The sequence below is a fragment of the Salvelinus namaycush genome, chromosome 7, assembly GCF_016432855.1.
Source record: "Salvelinus namaycush isolate Seneca chromosome 7, SaNama_1.0, whole genome shotgun sequence".
NCBI classification, from domain to species: domain Eukaryota; kingdom Metazoa; phylum Chordata; class Actinopteri; order Salmoniformes; family Salmonidae; genus Salvelinus; species Salvelinus namaycush.
This window is the reverse complement of record NC_052313.1, coordinates 38,328,781-38,346,350: the sequence shown is the minus strand read 5'-3', so window position 1 is coordinate 38,346,350 and position 17,570 is coordinate 38,328,781. Positions and strand designations below refer to the sequence as shown.

The following is a 17,570-nucleotide window of genomic DNA, read 5'->3' as shown; positions in this document are numbered from 1 at the left end:
GGCCCATGGCACATAGACCCCCCAAACAGGGGCGGATAGGACAGGATCTGCAACAGGGTGGGATGGGCAAGGGGTTAGGTGAAGGCTGGGGGATTGGGGAGAGGGTTGATACCGTTGGTTGGTTGGGAGGGATGATTATGTGTGGGATGGGGGGCAACCGTGTCGCCCAAACAACGGTTCCATCCACCCCACCACCTCCATCCAACCCATCGCCCATCTCACCACACACTCAGGATGACATGTCCACATTTACATTCGATTTAACACACAGACAAGCATGTTCTCTTCACCATAGCCATCGTACCTGTGCATTTGAAGAACTTGGACTCTCCCACACTTAGCTCCACCTTGTTCAAGGATATGGATACCTGTAGAACAGCTGTGAGGAGAGAGAGAAAGAGAAAAAAGATGAGTATATACACACACAAAAACTCAGTAAGATAACATAGGAGAATAAGAAAGAGAGAAAAATAAAAAGTTCTGTTAACATGGGGGGGTGGGGGGGGGTGACTGGATTTAAAAATGTGGCGCTGTACAACGTGACCGGTCGGGAGTAGGCTATTCAGTGACTGCGAGTGAAGAGCAAAATAATCATAATATTGATTTATCAAGACCAGTTCCCATGTGTGTCTAAGAGCAGAGTGAAACTGTGCTGAAATAGTTGACCACACGTGGGTATGCTGTTGCTTAAAATCCTATTATAACAATTGGATGACTTTTGGTGTTCCAGTATGCAACAATATGTTGCCTTCAATAGTCTACTTTATTCTTAAAAGAACACCAGCACAGAGAAGAGAAAGGAGCCTTAAATAATACAACAATAAAGCGATTCATAAATGCATTTGACTGTTTTTAATATTGGCCATCAACCAAAAACACAATCTACCATGGTTTTCCATTTCTAGCGAGATGATTCAAGCCATCGACTCACTGATGACAGTTGAAGAAACTTGAGTGGACTTATGGAAAGGCTCTGTAAGACATTTAATATATACACTACCGTTCAAAAGTTTGGGGTCACTTAGAAATGTCCTTGTTTTTGAAAGAAAAGCACATTTTTTGTCCATTAAAATAACATAAAATTGATCAGAAATACAGTGTAGACATTGTTATCAACTGAAAACATTCATCCGTAACTATGCCAAGCCTACAAGCAAAGATGAACTGGTGAACGCCATCAAGACGTTTTGGCTTGAGAAATTGACGATACAACAATGCAACAAATGCATTGGTTATCTCAGCAAGGTTTTACCCATGGTCGTGGAGATGGGGGGGGGGGGGGGGGGGGGGGGGGAAGTGCAACTAAAATGTAGTTTAAATAATACATTGCAAATTGGTGGGATTTTCACACATATAGTAACCGGGCTATTAAATTACCATTTTGAAAATAAATCGATGTATGAAGAGTCTAATGTCCTACTAATAGCCCATCATGGAAACCTTGTTTGCATGATGGTCTACACCTGCTAGAGTACACTTGTGAAAAACAAGTGTTTGTAAACTTGTTTTCAAAATGCCTCCAGCTGTCCATCACCACTTTAAATAAAAACACAGCATCTAAAAAAAAAATGCACATAACGCATTTTTCATCGTAACCACAATGTCATAAATAATTAAACACACACACAACATGAGCAGATTAACTTGGGTCAAAACAGCCAAAGCATTTTTCGTTAGGGAAAATCTGGTCTGTGAGAATATCCAATGGGCTTTTATATAATTATAATGTAGGGTTAATTATAATAATAATAATAATAATTGTTGGATAACAGATCGGCTCTCAGAACTCATTGAGACGTGGCTTCTATATTCAATATAATAATTAATTCAGAAGGTTAAACCCATACGTTTTAGGCCTGCAGTAGGTTATAATGAACTGAAAATGGTGTGTCAATTCATAAATCTATTTTGCAATCTGTATGTCACAGCTGTCAATTTTTTGGTTCTTAAATTAAACTGGTATATATTTTTAGTTATGACAATTTTGGTCTTTAATGCAGGGCCGACAGACAAGTTACTTACTTTTTTATTTTCCCCTCCGGGACGGTTGAGCTAATGTGCACTAATGTGAAAAGCATGACGTGGTAATTAAGAAAGAACATTTGCCAGGACATAGGCATGTCTTATATGGGCAGAAAGCTTAAATGATTGATAATCTAACTACACTGTCCAATTTACAGAAGCTAATACAGTGAACAAATACCATGCTATTGTTTGAAGAGAGTGCACAACAACAAAAAACTTTTAACACAGTGTATTTTCTGTAGGGAAGCTAATTATCCATCATTTTTGCCATTCCTGGGAGTGTGTACACTTAAATGCTTTATTACCATATCATTTTTGTATGTTCTCTATAGTTATGTACTTGCAAATATATCAATTGACCAATTCGGCACATTTTGGCAGACTTGATACCACATTTTTAACAGTAATAGAATGGCTCATTGGATGAGTCTAAAACTTTGGACGTACACTGCTAAATTGCGCCTAGACTCCTAAGTAATATAATTGCCTTTCTGAAAATGCATGTTTTTTTCTTTGTATTATCTTTTACCAGATCTAATGTGTTATATTCTCCTACATGAATTTCACATTTCCACAAACTTCAAAGTGTTTCCTTTCAAATGGTATCAATAATATGCATATACTTGCTTCAGGTCCTGAGCTACAGGCAGTTAGATTTGGGTATGTAATGTTAGGCGGGAAAAAAAAAGGGTCTGATCCTTTTAACTGAAATGGCAACCAACTTTTTGTAATCTGAATAAAGAGAAAAGGGCCATTCTTGAACATGTGGTGAGACATTCCAACTGATTTCTAAATAAAGCCAGTTTGTTATTTAGAATTATTTATTTCTGTTTGTAGAGGGAGAGAAAAAAAAGCCCACCGTGTATATTTTTTTCAGAAAATCGTCAGTCCACATGTCAAGTGAAATTCCCCCATTGTATTTACCTAGGTTCTCTCTTAACTCCAGGACCACCTACAGTTGTTGTTGATGCCTGATGCAGGACTCCAGTGCCAGAGGAGAGACTCAGACTGAAAACGCCTCCATTAATTGCCACAGTTTAGACTACCGCTAGATCGGCGTTCAAACTCCCCCTTGTGATAGTGTGGTGCAATGACAGAATACCACCATCTACCACTAACGGTCGCGGCATAAGCTTGTAACTTTTAAAGGAAGAACCACTGTACCATTCTATGAAGCTCAAATACTTCAAATTATGCATCACAAGAGGCTTACTTCAATGGCAGTCTTCAAAAGTACAAAGCAATGAGCCTTTCCCCTTTGCTCGGAGACTGCTACTACTAGGGTATCGGGTATCATGCGGAGGTTCACATAGGATGAAGGACTAGGTAATGAGTGGAGTTGCGACACTTCACTTTACCATATAAAAGCTTGAAATCACCCACACAATTCGAATGTAGATGTTCAGCTGCACCTCATTGCAAGTTGTACTTAAGTGCCTTGCTTGCTGCTTACCCCTTCCCGAGCCAAGTGTGCATCCCAAATAGAACCATATTCTCTATATAGTGCACTTCTTTTGACCATAGGCCTGTGAGCTGGTCCTATGGGCCCTGGTCAAAAGTAGTGCACTAAATGGGGAATAGGGTGTCATTTGGGATACAGCTGCAGCCAGAGAAGAATAGCGTGAATCTAGTTAGGGAGGAGAAAGCACCTTTGATCTTTTCTCTCTCTCTCCGTCTCTCTGTCCTTTGATTATCCCTTCTTTCCATCTCTTATTTTATTTCGCTACAGTTTGTGTTTATGTCCTGTAGATGCGCACACACACACACACACACACACACACACACACACACACACACACACACACACACACACACACACGTGCATGTACACACACACACCCTAAGAAATGTTCTGTGTCAGAGAGCTGCCTATAGATAGCAGTAGGTGGACACTACTGTAATGTCAACACCTTGCTTCATGCCTGGTAATACACATCTACATCACAAGAGTTGTGATTTATCTATACTGAACAAAACTATAAACACAAAATGCAACAATTTCTAATATTTTACTGAGTTACAGTTCATTTAAGGAAATCAGTCAATTGAAATAAATAAATTAGCCACTAATCTATTGATTTCACATGACTGGGCAGTGGCACAGCCAATCAGAATATGTTTTTCCCCACAAAAGGGCTTCATTATAGACAGAAATACTCCTCATCACCCCCTCCCACCTCCGCTTAGACGATCCCGCAGATGAAGAAGCCGGATGTGGCTGGAGTGGTTACACGGGGTCTGCTGTAGTGAGGCTGGTTGGATGTAATGCCAAATTCTCTAAAATGATGTTGGAGGCAGCTTATGGTAGAGAAATGAACATTCAATTCTCTGGCAACAGCTCTGGTGGACATTCCTGCAGTCAGCATGTCAATTGCACGCCCCCTCAAACATGAGACATCTGTGGCATTGTGTTGTGTGACAGAACTGCACATTTTAAAGTGGCCTTTTAAACTCTTGATATGACACACCTGTCAGGTGTATGGATTATAATGGAAAATGAGAAATGCTCACTAATATGGATATAAACAAATTTGTGCACAAAATTTGAGAGAAATAAACTTTTTGTGTGCAGGGAATATATTATTTCAGCTCATGAAACATGTGACCAACAATTTACATGTTGCGTTTATGTTTTTGTTTAGTCTATGGGCTCCAGAGTGGCGCAGCGGTCTAAGGCACTGCATCTCAGTGCAAGAAATGTCACTACAGTCCCTGGTTCAAATCCAGGCTGTATCACATCCGGCCGTGATTGGAAGTCCCATAGGGCGGCGCACAATTGGCCCAGCGTCGTCTGGGGTAGGCCGTCAATGTAAATAAGAATTTGCCCATAACTGACTTGCCTAGTTAAATAAAGGTTCAATTAAAAAATATATATATATATTCTCCCTTTTCACACACACAACCCCCCGGCCCCACCCCGGCAAACACAACACACTGCCCCATCCCCAGGGTAGCACTATATTACAGTTGCCAGTTCTGTCCTCTCAGCTCTGCCCCACTTCCTCCTCTTCCCTGTGACATGGAGCTCCAGCTGTGCCTGGTGCCCCTGCTCTCAGAGGTAACAAGTAGACCGTCTGCCATACCTTACAGTCGCTCCAACTGGCTGATTAACGAGCAGAGGACTCATATGCACGTACGCAGATACACAGACACACACACAGACTCTGGCCCGATGCATGCACACACACACACACACACACACACACACACACACACACACACACACACACACACACACACACACACACACACACACACACACACACACACACACACACTACACCCCCTCTCCCTCCATAACCACTTCATCATTAACTACCAGCCAATTCCTGCTTACAAGCAAAAACTCAAAACAGGAAGTACCAGTGACGCTCTCAATACGGAAGTGGTCCGATGAAGAGGATGCTAAGCTACAGGATTGTTTACCACATCAGTTACCGGCTTCATTAACCCTTTGACACGTATGAACCCATATTTGTGATCATTGTTGAGTGGTCCCTGCAGGGTACCATCGCAAATATGTGATTGGAACAGAACACATGATGCAACAAACATATCTAAACTTCATTGTTGTCTGAAAAGCATCTAAACAATGTTTTGTATTGATGGAACATATAGCTCTTAACTTTGTTCGTCAATTTCACCTTTTATTGTAAAAGAAAAATGCAAACTTCATCATCTAAGCATCACACGGAACACATCCACAGCACATATAATTCGATAAACCAGTCTAAGGTTGCGCTGACAAAATAACTAAACATAAGTTGGCGACCTAGAAGCTATACTTGTTTACAATGGAACATCTCTGGTGAGCACAAGGGAGAAATTGAATAGTGTTAAGAAAGGAGATATGTGTCAGCTAAGCTAACAGCGGCTAAATTCTTTATGACGGCAGCTTGTTTATGTTTGACAAGGAACAACTCCCTAATCCCAGAATGCCATTCACTATAAAACGCAAATAAACAAAGTCAAAGATGGCTGCGCCCATTGGCCAAATAAAATCAACTTAGTTTGGCCACAGAATATTACAAATCTTCAATGTGTTTGTTACAGTGTATACAAGAACCAGAGCACATGACTTGACAAGTCATTTACATTTTTTGACGAATCACAAAGCAAATAAAATGTTATCACCTCAAATACTAGTATACTGCAACAGTGTTGCCAGATTTGGGTGAAACCATTATAGGGGGATTTGTAGTTAGTAATACTTTAAGTTTATACAAATGTAACCACGTTTTAGAAGGAGATCAATAGCTGGTCCACGCACATAACATTCAGCCCTTAGATCACGCCAAAGCATAAACCTACATAATCCTGTCTAGCTCCATAGTTTATGATAACCCATATCTACAACCTCAGCTCACTCATGCCACGGTCTCTGCACACAGTACACCGTAGCTGATAACACCAACACACACCATTCAATCTGATCATCCACACAAACTACCTCACTTTGTTGCTTACATGACTTGGATCCACCCTGTTCTCACTCTCCTCCGTCCCGACCAGGCTAAAACCTATCCAAGCCATAATACTCACCACATTTGATGATTGCGAAATATCTTCTTCACTTGGTGACGACGCAGGCATCTGTAGGCTACATGTCCAGTGGTGATAAAATGTTGATATGAACAAAAAGTATTTACAAAGCCAGCGTTTACCTTAGCCATGGTTGGCATATGTCATATATGCTGATACCCCACTCTCACTTTGTTTCTTCACAACTATTGTGACAAACACACCGGACTTAGCACCTCAGGTGTTCCGCCCTGTCTTACATGAGCAGACCCCTCAGACAGGCTAATACCAAAGCCTCTTTCAGATAATAATACATGTAACATAGATGACTATAATAATTAAATAATTATCAATAATTCTATAGATACTCGCTGCTACTACTATAGATAGAAAGGATAAGAGATTGAGTGGTTCAAAAAATACAGTTTAATAAAACCTAATACGAAGCAGAAAATGCGGTCTTGATGCAGTGAGGTGTGCAGAGAATAATGTCAGCATAGAATTCTGGTACCGTGTGCAAAAACAACTCACGTTGTAAGGGTTGTTATTAGTATTTAGAACTTACGCATTAAACGTTTAATAAGTGCATCGATGACAGTCCCCACAGTGACCGTACGTACATCCCAACCAGAAGCCATGGATTACAGGCAACATCCATATTGGGCTAAAGGCTAAAGCTGTCACTTTCAATGAGCGGGACACTAATCCGGAAGCTTATAAGAAAACCAAGCTACCCCTCCGACGAACCACCAAACAGACAAAGCGTCAATACAGTACCAAGATCAAATCCTACTACACCGGCTCTGACTCTCGTTGGATGTGGCAGGGCTTGCAAACTAGCACAGGTTACAAAGGGAAACCCCGCCGCGAACTGTCCAGTGACGTAAGCCTACCAGATGAGCTAAATACCTTCTATGCACACTTCGAGGCTGGCAACACTGAACTACGCATGAGAGCACCAGCTGTTCCGGACTGTGTTATCACTCTCTCCATAGCCGATGTGAGTAATACTTTTACCCTTTTACTGCTGTGTGCTAAATCATTGACAAACAGAGTGTTTCTTGGTAGTCTTAAACAAATCTACTTTAAAACAAAAATATACACCTCACACACATAGTTATGGGCTTTAAAAAAAGAAGACACCTGTGCCATGTCAGATATAGAGTTGAAATGTATTACATTTTGAGTTTGCATTCCAATATTAAACTTTATATACATCACAGAAGACTGAAATATAACAAAACCGTTTGGCATAGAAACACCAGATTTTTTGGCGGGTTTTTAAAATAATGTTTATTAAAAAAATATTAATAACATTCCACCCATGAGACCACTAGGTAATTTGACTGCAGGAAAGGGCTACACAGGTTAGCATTCAGAAGGCTGCAGGGCCAGACGGATTATCAGGACACATACTCAGAGCATGTGCTTACCAGCTGGCAAGTGTCTTCACTGATATTTTCAACCTCTCCCTGACCACCATAGTCCCTCTGTCCAAGAATGCTAAGGTAACCTGCATAAATGACTATTGTCCCATAGCACTCATATCTATAGCCATGAAATGCTTTGAAAAGCTGGTCATGGCTCACATCAACACCATCATCCTAGACACCCTGGACCAACTCCAATTTGCATACCTCTACAACAGATCCACAGATTACGCAATCTTGATTTCACACCTACGTGATAATGCTGTTCATTGACTACAGCTCAGCGTTCAACAACATTGTGCCCTCCATGATCATCACTAAATTAAGGGCCCTGGGATTAAACACCTCCTATGCAATTGGATCCTGGACTTCCTGACGGCCGCCCCCAGGTGGCGAGGATAGGCAGCAACACATCTGCCACGCTTATCCTCAACTCGGGGGCCCCTCGGGGGTGTGTGCTTAGACCCCTTCTGTACTCCCTGTTCAACCACGACTGTGTGGCCGTGCACGACTCCAACAACATCATTACGTTTACAGACGACACAGCGGTGGTAGGCCTGATCACCGACAACGATGAGACAGCCTACAGGGAGGAGGTCAGAGACCTGGCAGTGTGGTGCCATGACAATAACCTCTCCCTCAACATCAGCAAGACAAAGGAGCTGATCCTGGACTACAGAAAATGGAGGGCCGAGCATGCCCCCATCCACAACGATGGGGCTGTTGTGGAACAGGTCGAGAGCTTCAAGTTCCTTGGTGCACACATAACTAAGGAGCTATCATGGTCCACACACAACACAGTTGTGAAGAGGGCATGACAACACCTCTCCCCCCTCATGAGGCTGAAAAGATTCGGCATGGGCCCTCAGATCCTCAAAAAGTTATACAGCTGCACCATCAAGAGCATCTTTAATGGCTGCATCACAGCTTGGTTTGGCAACTGTTTGTCATCCGATTGCAAGGCGCTACAGAGGGTAGTGCTTACCGCCCAGTACATCACTGGAGCCGAGCTCCCTGCCATCCAGAACCTCTGTACCAGGCGGAGTCAGAGGAAGGCCCAAAAAATGGTCAAACACTCCAGCCAATCTCTGCTACCGCATGACAAGTGGTACCGATGCACAAGGTCTCGAACCAACAGGATCCTGAACAGCTTCAACCCCTAAGCTTTAAGACTGCTAAATATTTAATTAAATAGTTAACCAATAGCTACTCGGAATATCTGCATTGACCCTTTTTGCAATTATCTCTTTTGACTCATAACATACGCTGCTGTTACTGTATATTATCTATCCCGTCACTTTATCCCTACCTATATGTACATACTGTATCTACCTCAATTACCTCATACCCCTGCACATCTACTCTGTACTGCTTATCATCTAATTATGTTCTATCTGCATTGTTGGGAAGGGCCCGTGAGCATTTTACTGTTACTCTACACTAGTTGTTCATGACAAAAAAAAATAGATTTTATAGGAAGTGTCACATAGCAGAGGCAAACACTGCAAAGTGTTGCTATAGCACTCGCAATGGATCAAATGGGGAAACAAATGAGCCATTGCACAATTGATGACAACAATGGTTGGTGTTGATCGAACATTCAATATATATATTTTTTCTCTACCATTGACTTTTATTTAAATTATGTCCCTCAAGCTATATTGATTTGTACCCATTTAAGATACTTCAGAATGTTATGAAAACCCACATGGTCTGGCAGTGTCACTTTTTGCAATCATCTTCTACTATCATCCCAAATGATAATTGTTGCCATATCCTCCACAACAAGAGACTGTGCAATCATCACACAATGGAATGCGAACACATACTAGTACTAATTAATTAATTAGAAGGCCCAATCAACAGGCCAATATAAAATACTTCAAGCTGCTAAGTCAATCACATACTCCCCCACTCCTCTCTCCCTCTTTCCTAAAATGATAGAATAACCCAGATCCCCCACTTCCCCCCAGTCATAACCCCTTGAGGTTTCCTTCCTGACAGGCTGTCACCTCACAGCCTGTGGTCACGTAGTTGAGGAAATTACCCAGAATGCATTTTACTTTCCTTTTCCTCTGTTGCTGTATAGTAGCTCTGTGTCGAGGGGGCTGAATGGTGTGTGTGTGTGTGTGTATTGTACACCAGCTATGTGATGTCAAGAGGGGCGCCTGGAACGCCTTCAAGTCCTCTGTGAAATCACAGGGAATTACAGCTGAGCAGTCTCTTTCAGTCTCGCCTCAGGGCACATCTGCACTGTGTGCTCAATTACTGCTAATACACACGCTCTATGCAGGGGTGTTTGTTTAGAATGCCAAGCAATGGAAGTAACAGAGCCCGTTACATAATGGGACTACTGTAGGACTATAATGCAAAACAAATCCTATGCAATATATTGGGCAGTTGATTGGGCACTCTTGTCAATCAATTAATGTACTGGTAGGAAAGAAAGAGAGCAGGTGACTGATGCTCGGACACATCTGTCTGTCCATCCATCCGTCTCACTCCTCGTCCTGTCACTATGGCATCCAATCCTCTGGACACGACAGTGGTGGCTCATGTCACCAAACCATGTCCAATCGCACTGACATATCAGCTCATGTATGGTCCCTGGCAGAACTAGCTCTCTTTCCCTCTCTCAATGTATCCCTCGATGCATTGCTCACCCACTGCTTTTCCAATTTCCCTCTCCTTTCTTGAAGCCTCTCATACCGCAAGCAGCCGATGGATGGAATCATACACACACACACACACACACACACACACACACACACACACACACACACACACACACACACACACACACACACACACACACACACACACACACACACACACACACACACACACACACACACACACACACACACACCACACGTGTGCACGCATAGACCCACAGACACTCACACACACACACAAACACACAGGGCTGTCTCTAGCCTTTTGGCGGCCATGAACACTTTGCCATTGAATCAGTCAATCTTGATGAACAATAGATGTGCAACATGTCAAGTACAATGTCAAGTACATGTCATGGTTCCACCTGTCACCAGAGGACGGCAGAGACCGTCCTAGAGACATTAATGACACTCAGGTGTGTCCTATTTACTCGTTATGATTTCCCTGTTAAAATAAGAGTTTTCTGTTGTCCTTTGCAGAAGCTTGGATTATTTACCGCGTGCATTTGTTTCCTGAGGGAGTTTGAGACTTAGTGTTTATTGTTTTTTCAAGTGCACTGTGATCCTGCAGCTACCGTTTCTCAGTAAAGTATGATGTTTATCCTGAACCACTTATTCCTCGTCTGGTCTCTTCTCTGCACCTGGGTCCAACCTCACCACGTCACAGCAAGCTTCTGCCTCAACATGGACCCAGCAGAGATCACCCAGATCCAGAATGCTATAACCCACCAAGGAGCACTGCCGGGGTGGCAACAAGAACAACTCTACCAAATATCAGAGACCCTCCGGGCACTTACTGATTCCAACCCAGGAGGAGCCAATGCCCAAGTCTCATCGCCTAGTGCTACAGGCTTCGCCATAGTTCCTCCAGGGAACCTGCACCGGGAACCCAAGATCCCAGCCCCCGAGTGGTATGACGGCCACCCGGAAGGATGCAAGGTGTTCCTCACTCAGTATTCTCTGGTGTTTGAGCTACAGTCCTCCTTGTTCCACACCAATCGGGCCATGATCGCCTACATCATCTCTCTACTCTTGGGCAAGGCCCTGGTGTGGGCAACGGCGGTGTGGGAACAGCAGCCACCATCCTGCAGCTCCATATTAGCCTTCACTGCCAAGCTGCGATGAGTCTTCAACCACCTTGTCGGCGGACGAGAAAAGGCAAGCTGTTCAACCTCCGCCAAGCGGCCAAGGCACTGGTCACCACTTTCCACCAAGGTCTGTCTAACTCCATCAAGGATGGACTGGCCGCTCGGGAACTGGGAGAGGACCCCGAGACCCTGATAATGCTAGCCATCAGGAATGACAACTACATCCGAGAATGTGTGAGACAGCACCTTTTTGATGCCACCCCTGTATCCCGCTTCCGGAGCCCAGCATTGAGGAGCCTAGGCAGCTGGGATGCACACGTCTGAGCACACAGGAACATGCCAGGCGCATGTGTGACGGCTGCTGCCTCTACTGCGGAGGTATCGGCCATCTCTGTGCTACATGCCCAGAGTTGACAGGAAACGCCACGGCTCGCCAGGACAAGGGGAGACCCTGACGAGCTGTGCAGTTACACTCCAGCTACCGCGTCACCATCTGACACTACCCACAACCCTCAATTAGGATAACCGTCAGCACCACATTCAAGCCTTCATGGACTCCGGAGCCGCGGATAATTCACCAGAGAATTACAAATCCCCTGCGTGAAATGTCTCATCCCTCTGCAGATTCAAGCCCTCGATGGACGCCCCATCGGCTCCAGCCAGGTGGAATATCAGACCAAGCCCATTCTACTGCAGGTTGGGGTGAACCACTCAGAGACTCTCAGTTTTCTTTTGATCACTGCTCCTGAGAACCCCCTTATCCTAGGGTACCCCTGACTAATGTTACATAACCCACTATTATCCTAGTCCACGGGACACCTACTAGAACAGGGTAAGAACTGCCAGACTAAATGCCTAAGACCCCCACCAAGAGCCTCGCCATGTTCCCCGGCATCCATTGAAGACCAAGACTATTCCACTCCGCCACCCTCACTCTTCATCGTCCATACAACTGTGCAATAGAACTCCTACCCGGCTCCACCCCTCCCCGGGTCCGCCTGTACTCCCTCTCGACCCCTGAAGCAGAAGTCATGGACAATTACATCCGGGAGTCACTGGAGGCAGGTTTCATTCCCTCCTCTACACCCCCATTACAGAGGGCAGATTAACGATTAAGAAAATTAAACCCTATCCCTGATGTCCGCTGCCTTGGAGTTGGCCCATGGGGCCCAATTCTTCACCAAACTGGACCTCCGCAACGCTTACAATCTGGTGAGAATCAGGGAGGGAGATGAATGGATGATTGCCTTTAACCCTGCAGAGTCAGCTATACATGAAGAAAGAGAAGAGTAAGTTCCATGTATCCTAAGTTTCTTTCCTGGGTCACATCTCTACCGCCGACATCCAAATGGACCCCGTAAAGGTGAGGGTGGTCACCGACTGGCCCCGTCCCGCCTCACTCAAACAAGTCCTGCGGTTCCTTGGGTGGCAATGCCTCTCACGGCCCTAACCCGCAAGTCCCAGAACCATTTTTGCTGGACCCCGAGGCTGACAGGGCATTCGGGGAGCTCAAGGGACATTTCACCTCCAGAACCATCCTCGTCCATCCTGATCCTACCCGTACCTTCGTGTTAAAGGTGGATGCCTCGGACATCTTTCACAGCGGAACAACTGCACCCAAGTGCCTTTCTCTCCAAGCAGTTCTTACCAGCAGAATGCAACTACGATGTAGGCAACCGAGAAATCTTGGCAGTTAAGTAGACCCTTGAGGGTTGGAGACACTGGTTGGAGGGAGCACCTCATCCTTTCGTGATCAGGCGGACCACAATAACTTGGTCTCCATTCAAGAAGCCAAAAGGTTGAACGCTCGCCAGGCTAGGTGGCCTCTGTTCTTTGACAGGTTCAACTTCACACTAACCTTTTGCCCGGGATCCAAGAATCAGAAAGCAGACGCCCTGTCCCGCCAACACGTGTCTCTAATGAGGAGAAGGACTCCGAGTCCATCATCGCCAGCTCCCGCATTGTGGCCCCCGTGATATTGAGTATTGAGACCACGGTCCGATGAGTCCAGACCTGTGAACCTGACCCTGGCGGGGGTCCCACTAACAGACTTTATGTTCCGCGATCAGCCCGTTCCCGAGTACTACAATGGGGACACTCCTCTAAATTAACTGGGCATCCAGGGGTTAATCAGACAGTGGAGTTCCTGAGGCAGAAATTCTGGTGGGCCAACATGAGGATGAGGATGTGAGATCCTTCATTACGGCCTGCTCCACCTGTGCCCAAAGCATGTTCTCACGACAGCAACCGGCTGGGTTGCTCCAACCTCTGCACATCCCCAGCTGGCCCTGGTCACACCTGTCCGTAGACTTTATCACAGGGTTACCCCCAACCCAAGGGCTTACCACTATCCTGGTGGTTGTCGATCAGTTTTCCAAGGCAGCCCATTTCATCACCTTACCCAAGTTGCCCTCAGCGAAGGAGACCGCTGATCTCATGATTACCCATGTCTTTCGACTACACAGACTTCCCCAGGACATTGTCGCGGATCGTGGGCCCCACTTCGTTGCACGGTATTGGAAAGCCTTCTGCTCCCTGTTGGAGGCGTCGGTGAGTCTCTCCTCGGCCTTCAACCCCCAGACAGAGCAGGCCAACAAGGAGCTGGAGAAGTTCCTCCACTGTTTCGTCTCCACACAGGCCAGCAACTGGAGCAAGTTCCTCATCTGGGCTGAGTAAAGCTGATTAAACACTGTGATCATTACACAGGTGCCACAGATGTCTCAAGTTGAGGGAGCGTGCAATTGAAATGCTGACTGCAGGAATGTCCACCAGAGCTGTTGCCAGAGAATGTAATGTTAATTTCTCTACCATGAGCTGCCAACCAATGCCCACCCATGGCTGCACCCCTGCCCAGTCACGTGAAATCCATAGATTAGGCCCTAATGAATTTATTTCAATTGACTGATTTCCTTATACGAACTGTAACTTAGTAAAATCTTTGAAAATGTTGCATGTTGCGTTTATATAAATTTTTCAGTCTATCATATCATTGTGTCCCAATATACCATTCTCTGAAAGGGGGCACTCTGTAGAAATATTGATGTTACACTGGAAATGGAAATAACTTACTTTGATGTACTGTAGCTGATTGACATGTTCAGTAAAGTTTGCTGAAAGTTCGAAACACAGTCATACACTTGGTGTACTAAAAATAGCAGAAACTCCAGCCCAATACACACTTATAGGGTGAAAGTATACAAAGAATTGGAGCACAGCAATTGTAACACAAAAAAACTATGATTATAGAGGGGGAAAAAATGCTGTCTCATCGCACAAGCTATATCAACACCGTAGTCTGGTAGAGCTGTGGAAAATAAAATAAGGGAAAAAATGAAAGCAATAGGTTTCAATTACTGCCTTGCAATCACTACTTTCAGAAGGCCTCGCGTCTGTATGGCGTCAAAATGGTTTTATATTCACACAGGGTGATGGGGGGGAACACGGGCATTGAGAGACACACATTCATTTTTTTGTGACCATTTTTTGTGACAATTTTTTTGTGCCCCCAACCCCTCCCCATTCACAAGCCAAACTGTGGAGTCACACTACAATAGAGCAAATTAAGAGTAATCGCATTGGTTCCAGTATTGTCCTATGTATTTATAGAAACGCATTAGCTAAAATGCGGGACATGCCCCGGTAAACATAGGTAGGAGATAACGTCCTTAAAATTGTCTCTTTTCAAAATATAAATGAGATTACGATTGGAAAATACAGTTGGGCATCGTAATAATGCACTCCCTGTTTTATGTCCTCTGTCTACGCCTCTTTCTCCATTTTGTTCTCTATCTCCTCGCACTCATTATATTTTCCTCTGTTGTTCTCTTTCTAAGACTATCAGTAATTCTATAACCTACTGTCTGTATCTCTTTTCCTCTTCCTCTCTCATTGGCTCTCTCTTGCTGACAATTTTTCTCTCTCGCTCTCTCTCACTGATTTTCCCTCTCTCTCTTGTTAACTAGGACAGTATTTCTTGGCCTCTCTTTCTCTCTTCCTCTCTCCTATTCCTCGGTCTGTCATCCTTATCTCTCTCTTTCTCCATTCTCTCCCTCTCTCCCTTGGTTAATTAAATCAGGAGCTGCCACATGTTTCTGTGTATGACTACATCAGCCCTTCAGGCGCGCTGGGCTTAGTCAAGCGGATCACAGAGATTCTGCAACTAAAAATACAGGTAACGCTGCTCAGAGATGTCCCTCCTGTCATTACCTCCCCCATCCCTATATCTCTGTCTTACATTCGGAATCATCTTCTCTCTCTCTCTCCCGTCTCCCATCCATCTCTCTCTTACACTTAGCCTCTGCCCCTCTCCCTCTCTATATCTACCTTCCTCCCTCTAACTCCCCATCATTCTCTTACACTCAGTCTCTCAAGCTCTCTTTCTAACTCTCACTCTTTTAGTCTTTCTCTGTATGTCTCTCACTCCCCCTCTATTCCCCACTTTTTCATTGTTATCTCTCTCCATATCTGATGCTTGCAGTCTCTCTCTCCATCACCATTTAGCTCCCTCTGTCTCTCTCCTCTTTAATGGTGATTTCACAGTGATTATCACCCACTCTTTTTAGCGCTAACCCCTGAGCCCTTGAGCTGGTGAGACATTCTCTTTCTCTCTCTGAAGGAAATGAACAAAACAAAAACAAAACAGTATTTCCAGGAAGCATGCTGATGATGCTTCAGGGGAAATGAAGAAATTAGACTCATTCTAGTTCCATATCCCAGTAAAAGCCTGTGACAACACAGCTACAACCGTTCACTTTACTAGGATTATTTTAATGGGAAATTGCAAATATATCAACAATTCTGGAAACAACATTTCAGGAAAAGATAGCGGTAAGGGACGCAACTAGCTGATTTGCCAGGTTACACAAGCATATTAGCAGTTGAGAAGTTTCTAGAGACTTTCACATGCTGAGATCATCAGAGCAAGGTGGATGAGGAGTATTCATCAACCTTCTGTATAATTATAATCCGCTATGTAGTTCAGCTCAAGGACCCTGACTTAAGTTGGAGTGAAAGCACTAAGCATAAGCATAGCCTGATGCTGCCTGTTGACTACTCTTGCACAGTTTTCTGCCAGGTCACTGAGCAGATGAGTGTGTGCGTGCGTGTGTCTGTGCATGTCCATGAAAATATAAAAATTAAACACACCAGCCCGACCAGATCTCAATGAATGACAATTGTTGATCAAAATCTGTCAGATACAAATTCCTTTGGTAAACACAAACTAATCAGAGCCCACTGAACCCACCCCAGCTATTTCTGTTCCAAGCAGGCTCTGCCAGTGTGATAGCCTCCTGGGGAAACTAAATCCCAGTCATTTCCCTAAACGACTCCACACTTGCTCATGCTATAGGCTCACAGTAGCGACAGCAGTTAAACACCACTTATCCAGTGACACTGCATTCCCCACACAGCCAACACATAGGCTAGAGTGGCATTCCTCCAGCCCTGTCAAAACACAGCTCTTAGCCTGGGACTCAACTTCCTCCATGCTGTGTCAATTAAAAGCACAGTTTTAGCTCTGACTTCATAACATACTATTTCAGCTGCTAATAGTGTGACTACCAATCAATCCAGACCTTATACAGACACTGCATGTATGTCACTCATGTTATTACCATTCCACACAGGGTAAAATTGCTATACCTGCAGTAGGTAGGTCAAAGTAACTACTCTCTGCAACAACAAAAAAGAGAAGTATCAATGAGATGTACCTGTAATTTAAAAAAAAATTATAGACAAGAAAAACTACTAATTAAGTATCCCTGTTTTGACCATGAATTATGTGACTCACCATAACTCTATCTCTTCTTAGTCCAGCAGCTACATTAGGC

General features: G+C 44.3%; 1 protein-coding gene across 1 annotated transcript in view; it reads right to left on the bottom strand.

The window, feature by feature from the left end:
* Positions 1-1,256, bottom strand: part of LOC120050711 (neural cell adhesion molecule 2-like) — a 131,320-nt gene extending 130,064 nt beyond the window's left edge. The window contains exons 1-2 of the mRNA XM_038997278.1: positions 1,253-1,256; positions 305-379 (exon numbers count right to left, since the gene is read on the bottom strand). Of these exons, the coding sequence (XP_038853206.1) occupies positions 305-379; positions 1,253-1,256 (79 nt within the window). The remainder of the gene's footprint in view (positions 1-304; positions 380-1,252) is intronic.
* Positions 1,257-17,570: the final 16,314 nt, after the last annotated feature.